Raw genomic sequence first — 24,647 nt, 5'->3', positions numbered from 1 at the left:
AAAAATAGATAGAAACACAAAAAGACTAAAAAATACAAAAAAATTTGACACATCTTAGATATTATAAAATTATCATATCAAATAAAAATAAGTGTTTTAAACAATAATTATTTTTAGAGTTAATTATGTAAATCGAATAAAAAGTTTAAAGTTGCCCAAAAATGAGATTGTTTTTATAGGCAAGAACATGATGTCATAATTATATAATAAAAGTTTAAAAAATAAATAGAAATAAAAATATAGAAAACAAAAAAAAGTTGTCTATAAAATTTGTATACATCTCTAATATTATATATTTATTATATTAAATAAAAATAAATATAATAAATAAAAATGCTTTTATTAATAATAAAAATAATATATAAAATCTAAATTCACAAATATACCATGTTTTAATTATTTATCTTTTTTAAATAGTTTTAATAAGGATATTAAAATTATTAATATTATCTGAAATTATCACATATAACGCACATGCATATGTAGTAGTAATATTATCAAGTATCATTCCGGGGAAAAACTTTAGCAATTGGGGGCCAATATGATGTTGAGAGAATTGTTGGAAATGCCACATTATTGTGAGAATGGGTAAATTAGTAATTATATCTTAATTTATTTTGATTAAAAACCAAATCATGGACATGAATAGGTGAACTGCTCACAAAGTGCCCATCCCAAAAACCGTCTCAACAGCCTGTACTGTTGGACCCCAGCAGCCAAACTTAACCCATTCCGGCTATCATCGCGGGGACACAACCGCTCACTTAAGGATGGTGCTGGACATCATGAATCCCACGACAACGGCGCTCCGCACATCGAAAGCATGAAAGCTAGAAGCACAATGCCCTTCGTTTCTGTTGTAATTACGGATTAACCATGCACTGCTAATATTTCCGAAAGATTTTTAAAGGGGTGAATTCGTATTTATAGCATGAATTGGGTGGTCACTATGTCAGTTCCCATGAGAGTGAATCACCAAAAACCCTAGAATGTACAGAAGAAGGATCGATCTTCTCTTTCAATGGCTGCTCCATGATTTAGGTTGTTTTCTTTTAATCCATCTCTCGTGAAAAGTCGAAAGATTCGATTTGTAAAGACGGTTGTCCTTTCGACATGTCAAAGAGGTAATATTTTTCTTCTGTGATTTTATCATTATCAAATTAAACGAAGTGGGACCTCCTACCTCTAGGTTTTTATTTTCAGAAACTATTGATGCTTATTGTATATACATTTTTTTAATATATTTATCTATTACATCGAATTTATCTTGAATTCCTGGAAACTCCTGAATTTGTTAGTGTTTCATGAAAAGCTAATTGACACACCAGCGCCGAAATTTGAATAATTGAAGAAAATAGGGTATAGAGGAAATTGACTGGGGTTTAGGTCTAGATAAATTAGGAATTCCAAAAGGAGTAAAATGGATGTGCTGGGATAAGGTCTGTTAGGTCCATCGGTTTCACGAACTTAAGGTTGTTAGCGTGAGAGAAATTTAGAGCTCTGGATTGACAGATATGCTACCTGTACTGTATTATTTGTTTTCCTAAGGATTTTTAATTTTTGCTACCATTTTTTAAGGAACTGGGGTTTAGGGATTTCTGATAATTGAAGATTATTTCAAGGTTCGATTCCATCAATTAAATCAAGAATGAATAAGTAAATATTGAAACTTGGGAATAATAAAAAAAGCTTGAAACTTGGGATCAAAGTGCAAAGCCTTAAGCATAGGCCTTAGGGATAAAAAAGCATAAATAACCAACCGAGGGCTGGCTCATTGGTGTGTTAGCTGGTATGTCCCACTGCTAACGCAAATTTGAATCCCATTCATAAAAAAAACGCAGATTTGAATCCCACAACCAGCACTTTGGGGAAGAAGGGGTCAAGGGGGAAGTTATTAATGGTGCATGACACCGAATACCAAAAAAAGTATAAATATGCACACAAAAGGGGAGCCCAATTGAAACACTTTGCAGTGACCCTGGATAGGTAAGATCAGCATTGGGCAATGGTCCGTTTATGTCATCGTCAAACATAAATGAGCTGTTTTCTACTCAATTGAGCATATGCCCCACAAGAAGGCAGAAAATGTTTTGGAAGCATACTAGAGAAGCTGCATTGTGGAGTTTACAAGGGGGGAATAATGTCATAAATCATAATTGGTGGAATTGCTTGCTGCTTTGAAAGGGGTACAGATAACAAGTGATTTGGGCTTGATAAATGTGGAGATTGAAGGGGATTCAAGATTGGTGGTAGGATGGCTGAAGGATCCAGAGTCTATAACCTGGTGCTTTAGGGATGAAATGGCGAAATTTAAATGGCTAACTAGAAGCATGAATTTGAGAATACTTTGGGGTCAGGAGAACGGCTAATGCTATGGCAGATGTGTTAGTTAAATAAGGATAATTTGCATTGGGCTCAGTTTTAATTGTCAATTGTAATTTGCTTGATGTATAAGAGGTAGCACCTCGTGCCTCTCTGTGGGAATGCTTGTACTGCCTATCTTTATTTCTCTCTAATAAATACTTTTACAATGCCATAATTTTCAAGAGCAAAAGAACAAAACATTCTACTATCACAACATGCATCCAATTTGTATTTTAACATGTAAAGAATTTAAAGGAGTCACTATGGATGACCTATTGAGAGGGTGGCAGACTATTGTGGGTTTCTCCCCACTATGAGCTAAGCTAAAATGCATGTCCAAAAACAAACCATGTACAAAATGCATTACTTTCCTCAATCATTCATTTGATAAGCACGATTCCCTAGAGGCAGGACACATGCAGCTCACTTGACCTATTGGTATAGAAGGATTTCTTATGCAAAAACTTCCTGCTTTGCTCTCACATTCATATATCATACTCATGGGGAAGAGGACCAAATGAAACCTTACTGGATAGTAAACAGAGATCCCATGGAGAATTAAAATTGTGGCAATTTCCAATCTAAGTAATTAAACAGGGATGATCAGCCTTATTGCTGTTCTCTTTGTTTGGCTATCCAAATTCTGCAAGGGCTGTACTTTCTTTTTACAGAAATGAATCCCTTTTACTGTTGCTCATAAGAAAAATTCTTCTTGTTCTTGTTAATTGTTATTTGGGGGTCTCCATGAACTGGTTTTTGCCACACTTGCATCTTTGAGACCTTGTTATATTGGCCGCTGTCAAGCCCCATAAGGCCATATGAATTTCTCCCATGCTTCTGATTTATCCTCATTTTGTCAGGTGCTCACATATATCTTCACTAATGTTCTATTAGTATATTATTTTTTAACCAGTGGTTCTAATAATTTTTTTTCCCAGGATTCTTTGTAAGTTTTATGCACATGGAGCATGTCTGAAAGGGGAGCACTGTGAGTATTCACATGATTGGAGTGATCCAGCAAGTAATGTAAGATCTATAATTCTTTTTGAATTTTCCAAATTATTTTTCTTTGATGTGGGATAATTGTCTTTCCTAATTGTTGCCTTCTGCTGGTTTGTAATGACAGGTGTGCACTTTCTTTCAGAAAGGAGCATGCTCTTATGGTAGCCGATGCAGGTATGAACATGTTAAGCTTTCTCGTCTACGGCATTCTATCGCATCATCATCAACAAATCCTCATCAGCATTCATCTAGAATTGCCTTGAGCAGGGAAACCACTTCAGTCCTGAGTATTCCTGCAGAGCTTTCAGCTTTGAATAGACCTTTCTCTCCTCCTAGAAAACCAGCTTGGAGTCATGATTCGGGAAACCATAATGTCTTCGACAATGGGAATGAGAGGGAATCCACAATTGTTAGGCCTTCTGATCGCTCTATTTGTTCATTTGCTGCTGCTGGTAACTGCCCTCATGGGGAAAAATGTCCACACATTCATGGAGACTTATGTCCCACTTGTGGAAAACATTGCTTACATCCATATAGGCCTGATGAAAGGGAGGAGCACATCAAGACATGTGAAACAAAGAAAAAGCACCTTGAGGCATTGAAACACAGCCAAGAAATTGAGTGCAGTGTGTGCCTAGATCGTGTTCTCTCAAAGCCCACAGCTGCTGAACGCAAGTTTGGATTGCTATCAGAATGTGATCATCCATTCTGTATATCCTGCATCAGGAATTGGCGTAGTAGTTCCCCATCCTCTGGCATGGATGTTAATACTGCACTGAGGACCTGCCCAATATGTCGTAAACTTTCATATTTTGTCATTCCAAGTGTCATTTGGTATTCCACAAAAGAAGAAAAGCAGGAGATTATTGACAACTACAAAGCAAAGCTTAGGTACCATAATAATCCTACAGATTTCTGTGTTTGTAGTTAAAGTTTGCTAGTTTTGTTGTCTGTTGGAATAATCTACAATGTCTTTACTGGCAATCATTTCTACTGCTGACAAGATGCATGCATATTTTTTCACTTTTAAAAATATATATGATCTACAATAAAACATTAGGAGAATGTGGTGTAACCATAGTTGTCAAGGCGTTGCCTAGGCGACTAGGTGCCCTTGGCTGGGCGCCTCGCCCAAACGCCTTGACTTTTAGCAACTAGTTGCCCACCTAGGCAATTAAGTGCCCGCCTAGGCGATTAAGCGCCCGCCTAGGCGACAAAAATGACAAGGCGGGCGCCTTTTATAATATCATTTATATTGCTGTATCTTATTAATGTATGTGTTAATACATTTTATTATATTTTATATATCAATTATATTTTGTTTTAATGTTTTACTATTGAAATTTAAAAGATCAAAGGGTTTTGAGAAGAGAGAAAGAAAGAAAGAAAGAAAAGAAAAGAAAAGAAAGGGGAAAGAAACAATAGAATAATAAAGTTATTTTTTCTATTCTCTCTCTAATTAAATAAAACAGAAACTCCATCCTTGTTTTTTTCTATTTTACTTTCCATCTTGAATATTTATCATATAAAGTTAATAACCTTCTTTAGCTGCTAATTAATGTGAATTTGCTCTATTAAATACTTATTATAGTAGTATTATTTTTGAAAATAATGAAATTAATATATGTAAAAGACTTTTATCTTTTAGATGTGATGATTTGCCACATTTTTAGAGGAAATTTAATGTTCTTAATAAAGAGAATTGCTATTTTCAATTAACATACATGCTGAATGGTATATAAAACTGGGAAACTAGCCAAAAGTCAGTTCTTCATATTATAAAATTTTTATCGCCTAGGCGATGCCTAGGCGCCCCAGTGTCGTCTAGAATTGCCTAGACGCCTTGAAAACTATACTGGTGTATAACTGTATATGTGTATTTATATAGGGTTGGTCTGCTAATTGGGCCATTTGAGCTTCCCTAAAGGACCTAGAAATCATTTTTTTGATGGATAAAAGAGAGAAATATTCTATATTTGTAACTTGTTTGGGACCAAAATGTCCCCCGAATTTCTTTGATGTAGGATTGGAATTATCCATGGGTGAGTTTAGGGTGTAATGATGGGCTAGGAAGAGTTTACGGTCTTCTGGTTGAGTCTTGCTGGAAGTCCAACATTTTATTGTTTGCTTTCTGCTGGGTTTAGGTGGTGGTAGGGGATGCTGAATTTGTAGCTATTTTATTCTTTTTCTTCTTGTTGTTTTGGTGTTGTTTTTTGGAGGGGAAGTTGGAAATCTCAGCCCTAAGAGAGTCACCCTCACCAATCGGGCTAGAGAAAAGGGCTAAGCATTCCCTTCCTTCCTCATTTCTGAAAATTCCCCCAATACCTGATAGCCCTGGATTCCCCAATGCTATTGCCATCAAAGTTCAGCTTTATATGAGGGGGAATCTAAGAAGGATTTATGACCCTTTTAACCTGGGCAGAACTTTCTATTTTTTTCCATCTTCTCAACAAATCATCCACAACAAAGTTTGAAAACAGGTCCAGGGATTTCAACCAATTGCTACCCTTATGTGGATCGACCCTGTTAAGTTCTCAGCATTCCTCTCCTTATCTAAAAATAACCTGGAGTTTCTTTCTTCCCACAAAGACCAACACACAACTGCCCTCCACAGTATCCTTCCTCTTTTCATTGGCCAGCTGAAGAAAGATGGAGGGAACAAACTCTATATATTCAAAGGAGGATTCCAACTACACCCAAAAAGAGATAAAGCCCAATCCTAGATAACTTTTGCATAATGGCAAGATACTAATAAGTGGTACCCATTCTCCCCATCTTCTTTGCAAAGAATACACCTGTGTGGGGATAAACAAGTCTTGGGTCTTTTTCTGAAGAAGATCACAAGTGTTGATTCTTTCCAAAAAGATTCCCAACAAAAACTCCCAACCCGAGGATGGATAGGTTTGCACCGTATCTCTTTAACAAGGAAAGACATGCCGAGGGCGGTAGGTTGCTGAGTTAGGCTTTTAAAGAAAGAAGCACAAGAGTAAGAGTCCGGGGGGGAGCGGGTCCAAATTTCTACAATCTTCCTTTTGGGGGTCCAGAAAAACATTTTCAAGCAATGCCAGAAGGGACATAGTGTTTTCTAAATCTGTATCCCTAACTACCCTTCTCAATCTCAAATTCCACCCATAACCAGAGCTTGCATCTGAGGGGACTAAAAAATATGAAATGGGCATATTCTTTCGATCATAGAGAGCATACAAAGAGAGGAACTGGATTATCAAAGGAGAGCCCACTACCCAAGTTTGTTCTTAGAATTTGATAAGGTTGCCTGAGTTCAAGTTATACCTGGCCCACCAGGAGAAAAGTGGAAGAAGGTTATGGATGGCTTTCCAAGGAAATGTGCTTGTTGTCCTTGCCATGATTCCGGTATCCCAGCCATTGTCCTCCATCCCATGAATGCTAGCCACTATCTTTGCCCACAATTTATCCCATTCTAAAGGAAATCTCCATAACCACTTCCCCATTAATGTCAAATTCCTTTTCCTGATATTCCCAATCCCCCATCCTCCTTGTTTCTTGCGTCTTGTTACCACCTCCCATCCCACCCTATGGTCCCTCCTTTCCTCTCCTGGCTCCCACAGAAAATCCATCGTCAACTTTTCGGATATGTACGTGAGAGGAGATCTTAAACACTTTCAAGGGGGAGAGTGGGTTCCAAATCATGGCAGCAGGAACTGAACCGAAACTGCAAACTGTCAACTTGTGAGCAAAAGATTTAACAGTAAAGAGGCCATCTGCAGACTAGATCCAGGTTGAACCATCATCCAATCTGGTGCCCACCTCCTGACCCGACAGCAGGAGTAAATTAACCAAGTTTTTAAACTCCCAGTCCTGAAATCTTCTGAAAGGTAGGAGTCCAGACCACCTCATTGCCCAGGAGCTCAAAACAGTCAGCCACCATTGCATCCTGATCAACTGCCAGCTGGAAAAGCAAGAGGATGGTCAGTATTGGTCCTTCCAGAAAGCCAGTCTGCCACAATTTCTCAATCTTGGCTTGAGACCTTTGCTAAAGTTGGGAAGCAGATCAATAATTTTCTTCCAAATTGAACATCCCAGCGAGGAAGGGGAGGAAGTGGTTATCCAGTTTCTTCTATCCTCACCATACTTAGCAGCATTAGGCCTCTCTGCCGACTGTTTCTCTCAATCCCAAACCTCCAGAGCCACTTGCCAAGAAAAGCCATGTTAAAAACCTCAAGTCTCCTAAACCCCAAACCCCCTCAATCCACATGGGAGCAAATTTTATCACAGCTTACAAAATGGATCTTTTTTTTCCCTCTTCTCAACCCTTCCACAAGAAAATCTCTCTGCAGCTTTTCTAACCTTGATGCCACCTTTACAGGGTTTGGAAAGAGAGAAAGAAAGTAGGATGGCGGATTGATCAAAGAGCTCTTTAAAAGAGTAATTCTGCCACCAAGTGAGAAGTATTTTGCCGTCCATGAGGAAAGCTTCTTCTCAAGCCTGTCCAAAACAGGATCCCAAATTAAAGCTGAAGTACACTTTGCACCCAGAGGAAGGTCTAAATTACTTGTGGGAAGATACCTACCCTGACAAGCCAGAATTCCAGCTAAAGATTCAACATTTCCATGTTGCCCGCAGGATCAAATAGCTTTTATTCCAATTGACCTTTAAACCAGAGACAACTTCAAACCAACAAAGAACCCCCAAAAGCACCTGCAACTGCTCTTCCTCTACATAACGAAGCACAAAGTATCATTTGCAAATTGAAGAATGTGGACCTTTTAACCACCTGGAACTACTGAAAAACCTTCTAAAAACCTGCTTTCCCCACAAGGTGAATGAAGAGACTCAAAACTTCCCTCAGGTAGATGAACAGGAGAGGGGAGAGTGGTTCACCTTGGATGATCCCCCTAGAATTTTTGAAAATACCTGAGGACTAACCATTAACAGGGATGGGGAATTTTGGAGTCGTAATACACACCATCCAATTCCTCCACTTCTAGCGAAAATTCATCTTCTCAAGAAATAGTGAAACCACTTCTCACTTATGTCCTTTTCTTTTGTGGCTTGTATTTGGGTGTGCATTTTCTCTCTCTTTAGTTGCAGGTGGGATCTTCCACAAGATATCACAACCTTGTTCAGCTCAAGGTTTTTCAGACAAACAAAAAAGAAGGGAAGACTTTTTTGGAAAGCAGCCAGGGCAGCAACAATTTGGGAAGAAAGAAATGAAAGAATAGTCAAGGAAAACAACAGGGGTTTAGAGGACATTGTTGAAGGGGTAAAGGTAAATACTGCAGACTGGGTAAAAAGATTGGAAGCTTTCAAAAAGGGGTGACGGTAGATGATATTCAAAGAATCTGGTTTGAAGCAAATTCAGCAGCGCCCCCCCCCCCCCCCCCCCCCCCCCCCAATTCTAATAGATTAAAACTAAACTTTGATTGAAGCTTAATAGGAAATCCAGGGTTGTCAGGAATAGGAGAGTATTCAGAGATGCTATAGAGAAAGGGCTGATTGGAGTCGGGAACTCTGCAAGAGTGGAGCCTTACATCAAGGTCTGAAGATTGAGGGTGACTCAAAACTGGTAATCTCTTGGATGAATGACAACAACCCATGTGTTTGGATTTACAGTCATCTAATAGAGAAATCAAAAGCATGGTAAAGGACTTAGAAGCAGGCTTCAAATGGGTAAAGAGAACAGCAAATGGATTGGCAGATAGCTTGGATAAACAAGGGGTGTATAGGGATGTTTTGTTCTGGGCAGATTTATAATAGGAGCTGTCAAACTTGACTTTTAACTTTCTCTCTGTTTGAACTCAACTTGTAATGCTTTTTCAGTAATTTGATGAATTAAATACTGCTTATTGATAAAAAAAAGCACAAAATCTAAACATCTCCAGTTGACATGAGCATATACCTTTTCCAACTCAAGCTTGCAAAGAAGCCCCAGCCTTCCTTCCCTCTTTCTGGACTTAATCAACTCGTTTGCCACCAAAATGCTGTCCAACATCTGCTTGCCCGGGACAGAAGCACACTGATTTTCGGCCACCTCACTGTTAAGAACCTTTTAAAGCCTTTCCGCTAACACTCTAGCCAAAATCTTGTAAAAACTACTTAGAAGACTAATTAGTCTGAAATCCTTTATATTCGCTGCCCCTTCCACCTTTGGGATGGGAGTGATGAATGTATTTCCAAGGAAGCAGTACTATGGAACTCTTGGAAAACCTTCATAACATCCTCCTTCACCACCTCACAGCACTTCTTATAGAAGAGATTTGAAAGACCATCCAGCTTAGGAGATTTATCATTATCTAGGCTTTTAATCACCTACCAAACTTCTTCATAAAATGGGATTTCAAGCTCTCTTTTCTGAACCTCAGATATCTATCTAAAGGTGGTACTTGTAAGTAAGGGTCTATGCATCCACACCTCTTTGAATAACTGGGAGAAAAACCTGATGACTAGACTCTTCAATTCTGCTGGTTGTTCACCAACCACCCCATTATATTCCAGTTTGCTAATTGTATTTAGTCTGTTTCTTGCATTATCCATTCTATGGAGAAAACTCGAGTTTTTGTCTCCTGCTTTTAGCTAGTTAACCTTTGCCCTCTGTCTCCACTCAAGTTCATCCTTGTAGGCCAGCTTGTCAAAACTCACCTTAGCCAGAAGCCTCTTGGATCTGTCCTCCTCAGATATAGCACCCCTCTTTTCAGCTGAATCCACTTCCTTTATGATTTCTAGGCATTTTCTTTTTTTCCAACTCTGAATTACCTAGATTTTCTGCCCTCCATAATTTCATAGCTTCTTTTATAGCACCTATTTTCTTAGCAAGGATGAAAGAACTAGTTCTTTCCAGCTGAATTCTCCCTTAGTAACGGGAGAAAATCTTCTTTATCAAACCAATAATTTTCCATCTTGAACGGAGATTTGTGCCTCATTTGTTCACCACAAAATTGGCATGTGATCCGAGACTGGGTGAGAAAGGGCCATCTGCTTTAAATCAAGAAGCAACTTCTCTCAATCCAGAGAGACTAAGAACTTATCCAACTTAACCAATGGGATTCTCTTGATTGTTAGTCCAAGTGAATTCAGCTCCCACCAAGGGCGGATCAATGAGCTCAAAACACCTTACGAAAGCTGCAAATAGATTCATTGCTCTCGACCTTCTATCACTCCCTTTCTTATCTTTTGCAAAACGGATTATATTGAAGTTGCCCCCAATTACCCAAGAGCAGCTACAAGAGCCCCTAATCTAAGACAAATCATCCCAAATTCTCACCCAATTCCTATCCTTTGTTGGACCATACACATTTGTAATTTGACAAACCACCCCTCCTTCCAGCTCCAACACCATCAACGTAGATAACTCACTTATATGTGAAGACAAGAGCTTGCACTTTGAATGGTCCCACATGGTCAACAGCCCCTAGTAGTACCCCTATCCGACTTACTTCACCCACCTCACCTGCCCTTGACCCCAAACACTACTAACCACTTCGAGCTTAGATTCTTGAAGTAACATCACTTTGAATCTCCACCTCTTAAGCAAATCATACACCAACAAATGCCTCTTCCTTGGCCCCAACCCCCTCACACTCCAAGACAACAATTTTAACTCCTTAAAAAATCAAAGTTGGGAAACCTCCTCTTACTTTCTTCTATAAAACATAACCTTTCTCTCAAAACCCCTCCCTTCCACAAGCTCCTTACACCTTACCTGCTCGATGAACCTTCCCCACTCCCAACCTTGTCATTTAGACCCCACAAGCCACACCAACCTCTTCATTTCTCTATTCTTCTTCAAAGAACCTTTTTTTTAACATTCCATTTCTCTCTTTTTCACCATAAACCTCTTTTCTATCCCCTCTAGATATCTGATTGTCTTCTTCATACCTTCTAATGACACCCCCAGAAAAACCCTAGTAATTTAGACATAAACTAGGAAGGAGATGAGTCAAGAGAAGCCCCTCTACCACTTCCACCTCCCAAAAATCTAACTGCCACACTTGTTTGAGCAACAACAAACTTTCCTTTCCCCTAGATTTATCCCCTTTTGTAGCAAGAATGCTTAATTGATCCACACTTTCTCTACACTGCTTGACTGTCCCGGTATCAAGGATTTAGGGTTCTCAATCATTGACAAGGGAGTAACTTCAGTAAGCTCTTTAGCCACAAGGACAAATGGCAAAGATGGAGAGTAGGCTTCAAGCACTGCAACTTAGGGTGTCAGTTCTAGTTCACTTAATCACTTGTCATCTGCAATAAGCTTTCCTCTTCTTGCCTCCCTTTAGGACCCTCCACGAATTTCTCCAATCCCGATTTCCCACCCCTACTTCTCTTAAAATTTGGTTTGGCTGGCTCAACTAGTTCGGACCACTCAGAATCGAGAAATGGATGCCAACTTGGCCTACCCCCTTTTTCTCACTAGAGGCCCTAGGCCTTGACCCGTTCGGACCCCCCAACATAGCAAGGATACAAGGGGTTCGAACTTCTTGTACTCGGGTACCCACCTCAACTAAATATCTCCTAATGATCCACTTGGGCAGCTTCCCCTTCAGACTGTCCACAACTGCCCCCCCTTCCCAAACCACCCTCTCTTAAATTAATCCTAGTTGACACCCCATTCAATTCAAACATTCATATGAAGCCTCTTTAAGTGCTTCCTTTGAAAAACCCAAATGGTCCATCGAGCCAAATCAATCTGACCATCCACAGGGGAATTTAACGGACGACTATGATGGAGCTTCTAACATTGTGTCTCAGCAACCTCACCAGCCCTCACTTCGCTAGGATTTGTCTCACTAACGCCCAATGGTTGGCTTGTTGATCGCCTCCCTCCTCTCAGTCCACTCGCTAGAATCTCCACTCTCTGCCTCCTTTGTAGTCATCGTCTTACTACCTTCTGATCCAACAGTTCCCCTCGTCTTACCTTTCTCTTTTCCAACCCTTAGGTCACCTATCCCCACTTCAATCGTTGGTCGCCTTTCTTGCCGAATCCGAACTCCTACCACTATCTCTGCTTTCTCCAGGATCACTCCCCCTCCCCTCATCTTCATAGAGCCCCCTCACAAGTCTTAAGCTTCTCCACTGGGCTTTTGTTCCAAGGAAATCCCCACACAGATCTCCAGTACCCATCGTCACACTCAGACACCACAGCAGTAGCGACAGCCCAAAGACCTTGCCTTTCTTCTCTGGGAAAAAATAGCCGACACTCATCACCCACCAGTTGATTACCAACGAGTTGTTACTCATCCTCCAAGGACCATTTTTAGAACCCATGCCGTTCGCACCATCCACAGTGGACCGTAAAATGGCTCCACACATCACTTAATGCTTTGAATATCTGTATACACCATATGTGAAGAGGGTAGAGCTGCTAGCACTAGTACAAGGTTTGAGGCACACTGGCATGGAAGGATTGAGGAACATACGAGTGAAAGTGGACTCTTATAAAATGAATGGACTTGGGAGAAGAGGTGATGAAAATGTTAAGATATTTGGTTAGAGATGCGAGGGCTCTGCGTCTGACCTGAACTGCTTGTTCGGGTGGATACCTAGAGAGGCCAATAGTTTGGAAGACTCTTGAGCCAGAGTCACAATAAATGGCACTGTATGGGGAACAAGGTTCTAATATGAGCGATACTGGTTTGTGGATCTATAAAAGTATTTAAAGGAGATAAAGCAACCGAAAGACGAGTTAATAATCTGCTACAAGTGGACACCAAGGATTGCCAACAATTTGGCTGTTGGGTTTAGCTAAACAAACTGCTAATTGAAAGTTATGGGGCTTGTATAATATTTTGTTGGGTGGCTAGTGAAACTATACTAAATAATGTTTTTTTCGGTTGTTTTTCAGCACAATACTATGTATTGTTCTTTTAAAACAATTGAATAAAGAATTACAGCTGCTCATAAAAGAAAAAAAGAAGGAAAGAGTACTGTATGGGGAACACCAGATCCTGGAGGTGAATTGTAATTTGTAAAAAAGGAAATATTTTTCTGGCTAGCACGTTTTCTGTTTCTTGTACACTGAATACCCATCTATTCAATGGTATTGGTAGGGAACTTCTAAAATATACTGCAGTAAAAATTTCTAATGTTATTCATCAAAAAGAGGAATCCTTGGAACAATTGATTGTGGCCAATTTTGAGCATCTATCTTTTCTAATACAACCGGCTGACAGATAACATTGATCAACATGGAGCTCCAGGGTCTTCTGTATTGCCTGTTCCCATATAAGAACTTGATTCACATCAAACCTTATTCTTGAGACAAAATTGAAAGACTCCTCGCATGGCTCCAATGTCTACCAGATACCCAAGCTTTCATTTATTCAATGCCCAAAGAGCAACACACTCTTCTTTTGGGTCTGCATTTAGGATTTTACTAAACTAACACCTTTCAAAAAATTTAGGAATTGACTAAACTAACACCCCCAGTCTAATTTGGATACTCCCACGGTCCCACCATCCTTCAGTCTATACTAAACTACCCTTACTGCTTAGCTAATTGACTAACTCTACCCTTACTGTTTAACTATTGTCTTAAACCACCCCTACTGTTTCTGATAATTGCCATCGTCGTTAAATCGTAATGGAGAGGATGAAATGTCTCTTTTGCCCTTATGTTAAAAAGAAAAACTGCAGAAGAGTCGAATGCTCTCTCTTCAATGCTGCTTGCAGTAGTAGGGATGGTGGTGGCGATGAGCAGGGTGTAGAGATGATGGAGAGGAGAAGAGGGGGAGAAAAACCTCATCAGATGTGGCACGATTTCAGCTTGAACATCACAGGGTTTGGGCTCCTTGCAGATCTGAGAGATACTCAGCCGGCCGAGTGAGTCAGGAAGAAGATGAGAGCTTCTTACCTTTCTCTCTAATTCTCTCTCTCTCTCTCTCACACACACACATTCTCTCTCTCTTTCTCTCTCTCTCTCTCTCCTTTTTTCTTTCTCTCTCTTTTTTTTCTCTTCCTCCTTTGACGCTCCCTGTATCTCCCATTCTATGATTGCAGCCACTGCAACTTCTGGCAGCAGCTGTTTTTTGCTTGCTTCCAATCTCTCTCTATCCCCTTTCTCTCTTTTGCTCATTATCTTTACCTCTCTCTCTCTCTCTATGCATATCCCTTATTCATCACCGCTGCCATCCAATGCACTACAACTCTGCAGTGACCTCTTCATGTCAACTTATTGGGTGGGACCGAGATCGGCGAAGGACCAAAAGAGGTTCCCACCGATCTGATTCCCAAATGCAAATCCGAGGGAAATTCCTCTCGGACAAGCTCCCCCTTGCACCATCGACCGAAGACCTCTTCCCAGTTGCCAACAGAAAGTTTTCTTCAACGACTGGACGACTCTGATTACAACTGTGATCCTTAACACTGCTGGGATAGAACACACCATTGAGCTGTTGTTTTTTTTCACATAGCAGCTCCTGGAGTTACTAGTGGTTGTAGCAGGTGTATTGGAAATATTATATACAGGGTTGCTACCAAATCAATATCCCAGCTCAGCTTAGCTTTCTCATTTTTCACAAGCGTTAGTCCAGAGAAATTTTAATTGAATGATTTTGAAGCACAAGTGTAGATGTTTCCTTAGAAGAAATTGAATGCCCAATTATTCCTTAGAAGAAACCAAGCTATTTAGATCCACACCAAGGCACCTGTTAATGTCCTGCAATGTGTTCTCTTATCTCTGAAAGCAACAAGTAACAACCAACGAAGTTGATCTCTCTCTCTCTCTCTCTCTCTCTCTCTCTCTCTCTCTCAACACAAGTTCAGTCAACTATTGGTCAAAGCAGATAGCCAGTCGAGCAATCTGCCGATCCATGATCTCTGTGGGATCTGCAGCAAAACCCCACTGACATCCTCTCCCATAAAGACGAAGAGGGTAATATTGGGTTTGTGATGTCACATGTGTACAGATTTTGACGGAACATTAACAAATGCTAACGACGGGGGTAGAGCTAGTCAATTGTCAGAAATAGTAGGGATGATTTAAGATAATAGTTAAATAATAAGGTTTCGGTTTGTCAATTAGCTAAACAGTAGGGATAGTTTAAGAAATTTGCCCTTTTTGTTTTTAGTTATGCTTTTAGGCCTTTCTTGTTTGTCCACATCCGTTTTAGGCTTTTACCATAGACTCTTCATTTTGGTAGAGGGGGAAAAGGGCCCTATTATGTCATCACCTCAAGCACTTCTGCCCTTATTTATGCAATGATTGTACTTTAGTTACAATTTTGTTATCTTGTGATTACTTTGACAACTTGACATTTATAATTTTACTTGTATATTTGTAACACTGTTAGTATGTTTTTGTTCTTTTGAATTTTACTTTTGTCTTGGTTTGGGTTTTCAACTGTCTACATCCTGACATTTGGTTGGCTGTTAGTAATTACTATTGTGTACTGGATCAATAGACATTGAGGTGGTTTCAAGAATTTGGAGCTCATCAATCTGGTACTAGTTTTTGATCTTGTAATTAAGTTGGCTTCCTTTGGCAGGTCAATTGACTGCAGATACTTTGATTTTGGAAATGGCACATGCCCCTTTGGAACTAGTTGCTTCTACAAGGTAAATTGATGGTTAATAGGAAACTTATTGCTTGTTTTGTCAATTCTTCTCCACTTAGCACTGATGAAAAATGTCAGTTATTGTTCACTCAGTGCTGAACAAAAATTGATCATAATAACTCGAACACCTGCTTTTCTATGTGATAGTTCTGCATCTTGAATGCCTTCATTTGACTTGTTTGGTTCTCTTTCTTTACTAAGCTGCTATTTTCTTTCTTTATCCAATAGATACAGTTCAGAAATTGTTGGTAACATTGATCCACTTCATTTGGTTTAGTTTCATCCATCTTATGTCGGGGACGTCCTCTTGGGTATCATTTCATTATGTTGGCATGATGGTTGTATGGTTCTTTTTTCTTGTTGTAACCTCCTTTTAGTTGTCTTTAGTTAAGCCATTTTCAGGGACTTGCTAGATCAATGTTTTAAAAGGCATGCCTTTTTGCTTACACTCATAGGTGAGGCTCATCTTGTGGGGTTTGCCTTTCCTGAACTCAGGTGTGCCTACCTGGTTTGTTTCCATATTTTGAAGAATTAACCTTTAATCTGATGTTGAATATATAATTACTATATTCTAGGATGTGCCTGTGATGCCCAGATTTTGAAAAGTTGAGCCCATGTAGGATTTGCACATACAAGGTTGTAAATTTAGTGTTTATAACATGATATTCCAACAAGTTTAAGTAGTTTTTTTTTTCTCAGAAATGATTTAATTGCCAATAATTTATCAATGAATATGAAACTAAACAGAATGGAATGGTGAAATGGGATTCATTTAACCAACTAATTGGGATAAGGCTTGATGATGATCTTTTTTTTTTTTTTTTCAGAATTTAGATTTGCATGTTCTGTATATTAAGGAGGTGTTTTTCAATGTGAACTGTCTTTGGCACTTGTTGGCAAACATGTTCTTGGTGTAGTTTATTTCATGTTTTCCACATTGAAACAACAATTGTGTTTCTTGAATTTCTGGTTTCACAAACAAGTTTTCCCCATATAGATTGCTATTATGCTTCATAAAGAATACCAGATAGAGATTCTGATTGAATGGATATCCACTCACCTTTCTTATTTTTATCTGTTAATTTCATTGATGTTCTGGCCCCAAATCCATTTGAATGTGGGTTGGTATGAATGGTAGAAGCTTTGTACCAGCATTGTAAGAGGGTCTATGGGAGATTTTGGTCTGTATACTGCACTAAATAGTAGCACACATCAGCGTTAGGGAAGTGAACATATTTTTGTAGTTAAAAGCATTTGTATTTTGTTTCAAAAATATTATTTTTGAAGGAGCCATTGTTTGGCCTAATGGTAAAATCTCAGGTTGATAAGCATGAGAACATGGGTTTGAGTCTGAGAGTGGCCACTTTGTCCCAAAAGAAAAAGAAAAAAAAAAACAAAGGTTAGGTCAATATCCGATGTGCCCCTCCCAAGATGGCCTTCAAATACAACTATTTTTCTAAATCAAACTGAAAATGTTTTCACTTTATTTTTGAAAGAATATACATCCAACTTTGTGCCTCCAAGATGAAGAATCCATTGGTAAGCTAGATTACACTCTCAACCAAATTTGTTGCTTGTGAGGTCTGAGGGTAGGTTCATGGACAAGGGCAGGTTCAGAGTAGTAGGAAGGAGGTCTGAGGTGTCGATCGAAGCCAAGACTTTCAAGTTCGAAGAGGAAAGGATCAAAGGTGAGGATGTATTGAAAACCAGAGAGAATAACAGGGCGACTGTGTTGGTATCAAAGAAGGTCATCGTCTGGTTGAAAGGTTTCATAGATGGGGCTATCAACCCTTGTAAGGTGATTGGGTGGACAAATTCATTGGCTGTCCCAGGTAAGAAATATGTAACAGAATTGAAAAGAAACAAAAAGGGATGGTTTATCTCTGCGGTGGAGTTTTTTGGAACAAGTGGAAAGCAATTACTGTGTGTGCCAGAAGGGAGGCTACGGAAAGGGTGGATGGACTTTGTGAAGGTGCTACAGTCTTTTCTTGTAGCCTTGGAAGTGAAGAGAGCAGAGGGGGTGAAGAGAACTATTCAAAATTCCAAAGACCAGGGTAAAAAAGCTCAGGAGGGGGCAGTTTCGATTAGTTCCTTTGGGAGCGTAGAAGTGCAAGGCATTCCGACTGAAGTGGTGGTTGCTTGCACTTCTAGTCTTCGAAGATTATCGGTAGGAGCAGGGAAGGATGAGTGGAAGAAAAGGGTGTTAGTGGCCGATAGAGGAGTGACAGACTGGAGAAGGGTTCTGTGTACAGTGGCAGGGGAATTAGGATCTGGGAGTGAAGCTATGTTGTTCCCTTTTGCAGAGACGAAAGCCGTGCTTGATGTAGGCGACCAGGAGCTAAGTTTTAAAGCAGTAGTGGTGGATGGAGGTCTGATACAGGTTCAGAACTGGAGTCCATTATGCAATGAAGTCAAAGTCCAAGATGGTTGTGTCCGGCTGAAGCTTGTAGGCCTTCCATTTCACCTCTGGCGGAACTCTGTTCTTGAACACATTGTGCATTGTCTGGGAGGCATCTTGATGAAAGCTGATAAACGATTTCTGGGTGCCGTGGAGTTACAGGTTGCTGGTGTAAGGCACGAGAACCTGCCGAGGGTCATTGAAATATGTTCGGATGAAGCCTGGTACAAGGTGTGGGTGGCCTTTGAAGTTGAATGGTCGTGGTGGGGAGGTGTTCCTAAGGTAGAAGATGATGAGCTGGCGGGGTGGTGGACACGTGGAGGGCATAGGTTGGGAGTTGAAAAGGTGGAGCAGATGAAAGGTTTTTTTGGGGTTATTGAGCCAGTTGGGGAAAACCAAATGACAAGAAATCTTTTTAAGGAAAATATTTCAAATAGGTTTGAATTAAGCAACTTAATGGTGGATTCTCTTCCTTTGCTGATGTGGCGAAAGGGCAAGGTGGGTTGGGGAGCCGAAAGGTCTGGTCTAGCCATTGAAGGTGGCGGGTGGGTCGGGCGGGGTGAAGGTTGAGCCGGGACAGTATTGGAAGGGCCCACGTGACAACTTAAAAGGTCACATGGGCGGGTCGGGTGGGCGTAACACCGAAAGGGGGATCCATTTGAAGGACCCACGTGATAACTTAAATCGTCACGTGGGTCGGGGCAAAAGGGTTTCTCTCAGGGCGCCGATAGACAATGTTAATGGTCTATCATCGTCCCAAGTCGTGAGAAAGGGGGGGCTTGTGCGCAACGGCGTAAGCTGGAGAAGAAACTGGTGTTGCAGTGGGTTTCCCGACGATGTATGGAGGAGCATAGGGAAGTGTAAACGACGAAGGATGAATGCTGGGCGTAGTGCAGTAAGGAGATGAAGAAGCAGAGGACCATTATGCTGATTTTACTAGCGTGGGCAGTGTAAACGACGAAGGTAGTTGTGCTGGTGGTGACTTGGATGGGTGGAATATTGCTAGCTTATTTCAAGGTGTAGATTGCAATCGGGTCAACTCATTTCCAAGATTACAGAGTGTGCAAGGATTATCAGAAGGGGTAAACCGGGAGAACATGAACTTGAGCAAGAACACACCATCTAGGGGTGAACCAGGGGTAGAGGGGAAAGATCACCAGGTTGACCAAAGGACAGAAGTACTTTCCAACCAACTAAGGGAGACAGATGTTTACCAACCTTTGGAACAAGAGAGGGAGGCTGAGAGCAGTCCTTTTCTAGCTTGTCCACCAATCCCAAGTAACCAAGTGAATTCGGTTTGTGCTACTAATGTGTCTCTTGTGTCTTTGGTTCCAGATTCCGTTTCTGTTCCATGTCTTGTAGCCCATGAATTTGTAGCCGTGCTAGAAGGCGGGCTCTCCGAGGAGGGGGAGAGGGGGATGAAGGAAAGTGGGAAGGTGAGGGAAGGAAGGTATAGGAGTGAAAAAGTGTGGGAAATCATTGAAAAAGTGTTTAAGGAAGTGGAAGGAAAGTTGATTTGGAGGAGGGAAGGGGAGGAAGGAAGAGGGGAGGAGCTAGTGGAGAGGAGGGAAAGGATTGAGAGTAGAGATGGAGGGAAAGGAACAGGGAAGGAGGGAGGTAATAGGATAGGGAGGTTGGATGGAGAGGAAAGAATAGAGGTGGGACCAGGGGAGAGGAAGAACGGGCAGATGGGCAGAGTTGGAGGGGTTTCTATAGGAAGGGTAGGGGTGGAGGACTCGGTGAGAGAAGACATGTTAGCTGAATTTGCAGAGAAGTTGGGCTGTAGGTTAGAAGATTTGAATGTGTTGAAAGAAAGATTACAGAAGAGGAAGAAGGAGATCAGAACAAAGAAGAGGAGATTGAGTGAAGTAGAGAGATTGGAGAGAGATGTAGGAGACAAGAATCTCGGGGTAAAAGGAGATAGGAGGAAAGGGGGAAAGTAGTGGAAGGTGGCAAGGGGTTTAAATAAGAAGTAGAATGAAGATCCTTAGTTGGAATGTGAGGGGAATTGGGAGTGCAAGGAAGAGAGCAACAATAAAAGAGGTAATAGAACGGTTTGGCCTAGACATTGTGGTGTTGCAAGAGTCTAAGAGAATGGAGTTTAATAACAACTGGGCACAGAGTGTTTGGAATGCCAGGGGGATTAGTTGGATGGCTGCCCCCTCTTGGGGTGCATCTGGGGGGATTGTAACAATGTGGAAGAGGGATGTGGTTGAAGGCTTGGAGGAGTTGATCAGAAAGTACTCGGTTTCCGTGAAGTTTAAGCAGCATCAGGGTGATTTTACGTGGGTTCTCACAAATGTTTACGGACCGAATGACTACAGAAAGAGAAAGGAGTTGTGGGAGGAATTGGCGGATGTTAGAGGGTTGTGGGATGAGCCCTGGTGCATGGGTGGGGACTTCAATGTGATTACATTCTTGGAGGAATCCAATAAGGTTAACCAGAGGGTGACAAAAAGCATGAGGAAGTTTAACAACTTTGTGGATGACTTTGAGCTTAAAGAGATCCCCCTAGCCCATAAGACATTTACTTGGCCAAATCTCCAATCTTGACCCATTTGCTCTAAACTGGATAGATTCTTGTTCTCTCTGGATTGGGAAGTTCATTGGGGAACCTTGGCTTTTAGAGCTCTTCCAAGGATGACCTCCGATCATTGGCCCATAGTGTTAAGGAGGAAAGAAGGTGTGGAGGTCCTACCCCCTTTAGATTTGAAAATATGTGGTTACTCCACCCAAGGTTTACTAACAAAGTGAGGGAGTAGTGGTATGAGTGTAACCCATTGGTGGAATGGGAAGGGATGAAATTCCATAAGAAACTTCAAATTTTGAAAATAAAAATCAAGGAGTGGAATCTGATGGAGTTTGGGAGGATAGAAAAAAGAAAGGGAGATCTGCTTGATAAGATTGAAAGCCTTGACTCTAAAGAAGAAAGGGGAGAACTTGGAGAGGAAGACATTGAGATCAAGAGAGATTTAAGAAGACAGTTAGAGGACTGCCTGCACAAGGAGGAAATTAGCTGGAGGCAAAAATCTCGGTGTAAATGGGTGCAAGAGGGGGACAGAAACACTAGGTTTTTCCACTCTCTAGCAGAAGGCAGGAGAAGGAAGAACCTGATCTCCAAATTGGTAATAGATGGAGTTGAGCTAGTGCATCAAGAGGAGATTGTCGGGGCTTGTGTGGAGCACTTCAAATCTATTCTAAGAAGGCCTGTGTGTAGAAGGGTGTGGGTAGAAGGATTGGATTGGCCAGATGTAGGGGTGGAGAACAGGAGAAGGTTGGAGAGAAGCTATAATTTAGAAGAGATTAAGGAGGCTGTATTTTCTATGGATAGAACAAAAGCCCCAGGGCCGGGTGGGTTCACAATGGCTTTTCATCAGGACTGTTGGGATATTTTGAAAAATGATCTTTTGCAGGTGTTTGAGGAGTTTTTCAGGAGAGGAATTGTCAATCCGGGTGTGAACTCTACATTTATAGCCTTAATTCCAAAAAAGAAAGATGCTTCCCACTCGAAGGATTTTAGGCCAATTAGCTTGGTTAATAGCTTGTATAAGATCATTGCAAAAGTGTTGTCTTTGAGGCTGAAGAAGGTTTTGCCAGATATTATTGCACACTACCAAGGAGCTTTTGTGAATGGAAGACAAATTACTGATCAGATTTTAATTGCTAATGAGAGTGTGGAGAACTTTAAGAGGGATAAGAAGAAGGGAGTGGTTTGTAAGTTGGACTTGGAAAAGGCTTATGACTTGGTGGACTAGGAATTTTTGAGGAAAGTTTTGACTAAATTTGGGTTCGGGGCTAGATGGTGTAAGTGGATCATGGGTTGTGTCCGGAATTGCCATTACTCAGTGCTAGTGAATGGGACAATGGTAGATTTCTTTCCAGCTAGTAGGGATATAAGACAAGGAGACCCCCTTTCTCCTTTCTTGTTCATTCTAATTGCGGAGGTTTTGGGGAAATTGATTCACAGAGCAGATTCTAGGGGCTCATTAAAGGCTGGAGAGTTGGGAGGGTGGAAACCCCCCTTACTCACTTGCAGTTTGTTGAAGTCGGTGATACAACTGTTTGAGCAAATATCCAACTTGAAGATCAACCTTGGGAAAAGCTGTGTTGTGGGGGTGAATTTGGAGGAGGGAGAGATTAGGGAGAGTGCTGAAGTGCTGGGGTGTGAAGTCTCAGGATGGCCTTTGAACTACTTAGGGTTGCCTTTAGGTGATAATCCCATGAGGGAGAGCTTTTGGAACCCGGTGGTGGAAAGGTTTGAAAAAAGACTGGTGTCATGGAAAAAGAACTACCTCTCTCTTGGTGGGAGAATTACTCTTATTAAGGCCACGCTTGCTAATTTACCTATCTTTTTCCTGTCGGTGTTTAAAATCCCAGTGAAGGTTGCTAATAGATTGGAGAAGTTAATGAGAGATTTCTTGTGGGAACTGGGAGAGGAAAAGAGGGATCATAGAGTGAGCTGGGAGATAGTTTGTAGGAGTAAGACATGTGGTGGTTTGGGGGTTGGGAATATTAGGAGAAAGAATATGACTTTGTTGGGAAAGTGGTTGTGGAGATTCCCCTTGGAGAAGGAGAAGCTATGGGCTAGAATAGTGGCAAGTATTCATGTGTTGGAGCATAATGGATGGGACACTGGAATCAGAGCTAGGGCCACAAGCAATTCTCCTTGGAAAGCCATTCATGACATGCTACCAGTTTTCTCCCCTAATATCAGGTATGATTTGAATTTCGGTAACTCCATAAAATTTTGGGAACAAACCTGGGTGGGGAGTGCCCCTCTAAAGGATCAGTTTCCTTCTTTGTTTGCTCTTTCTGATCTAAAAAATGAGCCAATCTTGTCTTTTACCACCCCGTCCTCTTCCATTTCTAGGATTGGGTGGAACTTGGGTCTAAGAAGGGATTTGAGGGATTCAGACTTTGACAATATTTTGAGCCTTATTGCAATTCTTGATAACGTTGTCTTAGACCCCACTAGGGCGGATTCTAGAATTTGGATACCTTCTCCCAACGACATTTTTTCTTGTGCTTCTTTCTTCAAAGTCTTAAGTCAGTCCACCAGTCTTACCTTCCCTCCTTTTTCCTGTTGATGAGGTTTGGTGCAAAGCAATACTTCCTAGGGTTGGTAGTTTTTGTTGGGAAGCCTATCTGGAAAGAATCAACACTGGTGATTTACTCCAAAACAAGAGACCCAATACTTGTTTGTCACCTCAGTGGTGTGTTCTTTGTAAAGCGGATGGGGAGACTGGTTTTCACCTATTGGTGTCTTGCCATTTTGCGAGGTCAATTTGGGAATGGGCTTTGTCCCTATTTGGATGTAGTTGGAACCCCCATCAGACTTGCAAGGCCTTTTTTCCCTTTCTCTTTTCAGGTGGCAGATAAAAAGGGAAGGACAATGTGGAGAGGACTATGGGCTGCAGTATGTTGGACACTTTAGGGCGGTACAGTGGCTGAAATCTTTGGAGCTTTTCACAGATTACATTGTGGATGACATGTTGAGGAAGTGGGGTGAAATTGCAAGTTGCACACAAACTAAGTCAGTAATGAGTGTGGCTTTGGACCCCTCCACCTAGTGGATTCGTGAAACTAAACTTTGATGAGTGTAGCAGGGGAAATCCGGGACAATCAGGGATTGGGGGTGTTTTTAGGGATGAAAATGGGGTCATTTCTGCCATGTTCTCAGGCCCAATTGGAGTGGATGACTCCCTTAGAGTTGAGATCTTTGTAGTTATGGAAGGAGTCCAGAAAGCTAAGGAGTTGAACATCAGGAAACTCTTAATTGAAGGGGATTCAGAGGTGGTGATAGGGTGGCTGATTAAAGATCACAATGGCTTATGGAAGTACAATAATGAGAGGAGGAAATTCAAGTGGCTGGTGCGGGAGATGGAAGTTAAGATACGTTGGGTTAAAAGATCGGCTAATTCTCTAGCTGACGGTTTAGCTAAACAAGGGGCAGAAAGGGATTCACTTTTTTGGGCCAAGCTGTAACTATAGTGTGTTTTCTTTCTTTTTTCTTTCTGTTTTTTTGCTGACGTGGCATTTCCTAAAAACAAGGAATACAAAAAAAATTATGTTGGAGACACTCCCTAAGTTTTTCTTTTGCTTTCTTTTTTATAATGTGTGCTTCAGTTGTTGGTGGCATGTCCCTTGCTTTGCATCTCAGGCATTAGGAGTCCTTTGTGCTTTATTTGTTGTTCTTGCTTTTAAAATTGTGGCAGAAGCTCTGTTTGCCTTCTGTACCTTGATACTAATGCATTTTTGTGATTGCTATAGATAAAAGAATATAAAAATGTAGATGTGTTGCCCTCTCTGCTTGCAAGGGTCATCATAGTGGGCCTACTTTTAGCATGCCCTTCAAT

At 41.0% G+C, this 24,647-nt stretch overlaps 1 protein-coding gene across 8 annotated transcripts in view; it reads left to right on the top strand.

Annotated features, from left to right (window-relative positions):
• The first annotated feature begins 651 nt into the window (after window positions 1-651).
• Window positions 652-24,647, top strand: part of LOC148872532 (putative RING-type E3 ubiquitin transferase C3H69) — a 45,010-nt gene continuing 21,014 nt past the window's right edge. For 2 of the 8 annotated variants that reach the window (XM_088973776.1, XM_088973777.1), the window contains exons 1-5: window positions 932-1,124; window positions 3,303-3,390; window positions 3,491-3,540; window positions 3,634-4,257; window positions 15,825-15,894. In XM_088973776.1, coding sequence (XP_088829902.1) covers window positions 1,114-1,124; window positions 3,303-3,390; window positions 3,491-3,540; window positions 3,634-4,257; window positions 15,825-15,894 — 843 coding nt within the window. In that variant the 5' untranslated portion in view covers window positions 932-1,113. Of the gene's footprint in view, window positions 1,125-3,302; window positions 3,391-3,490; window positions 4,258-15,824; window positions 15,895-24,647 lie in introns of all 8 variants that reach the window. The other 6 variants (XM_088973774.1, XM_088973775.1, XM_088973778.1 and 3 more) reach the window with 5 other exon arrangements.

Source organism: Nelumbo lutea, chromosome 2 (genome assembly GCF_056320005.1).
Source record: "Nelumbo lutea isolate HS-2025 chromosome 2, American lotus-T2T, whole genome shotgun sequence".
In the NCBI taxonomy this organism is placed as follows: Eukaryota; Viridiplantae; Streptophyta; class Magnoliopsida; order Proteales; family Nelumbonaceae; genus Nelumbo; species Nelumbo lutea.
Note: the sequence above shows the minus strand (reverse complement) of the source record. Positions and strands in the feature narration are given on the sequence as shown.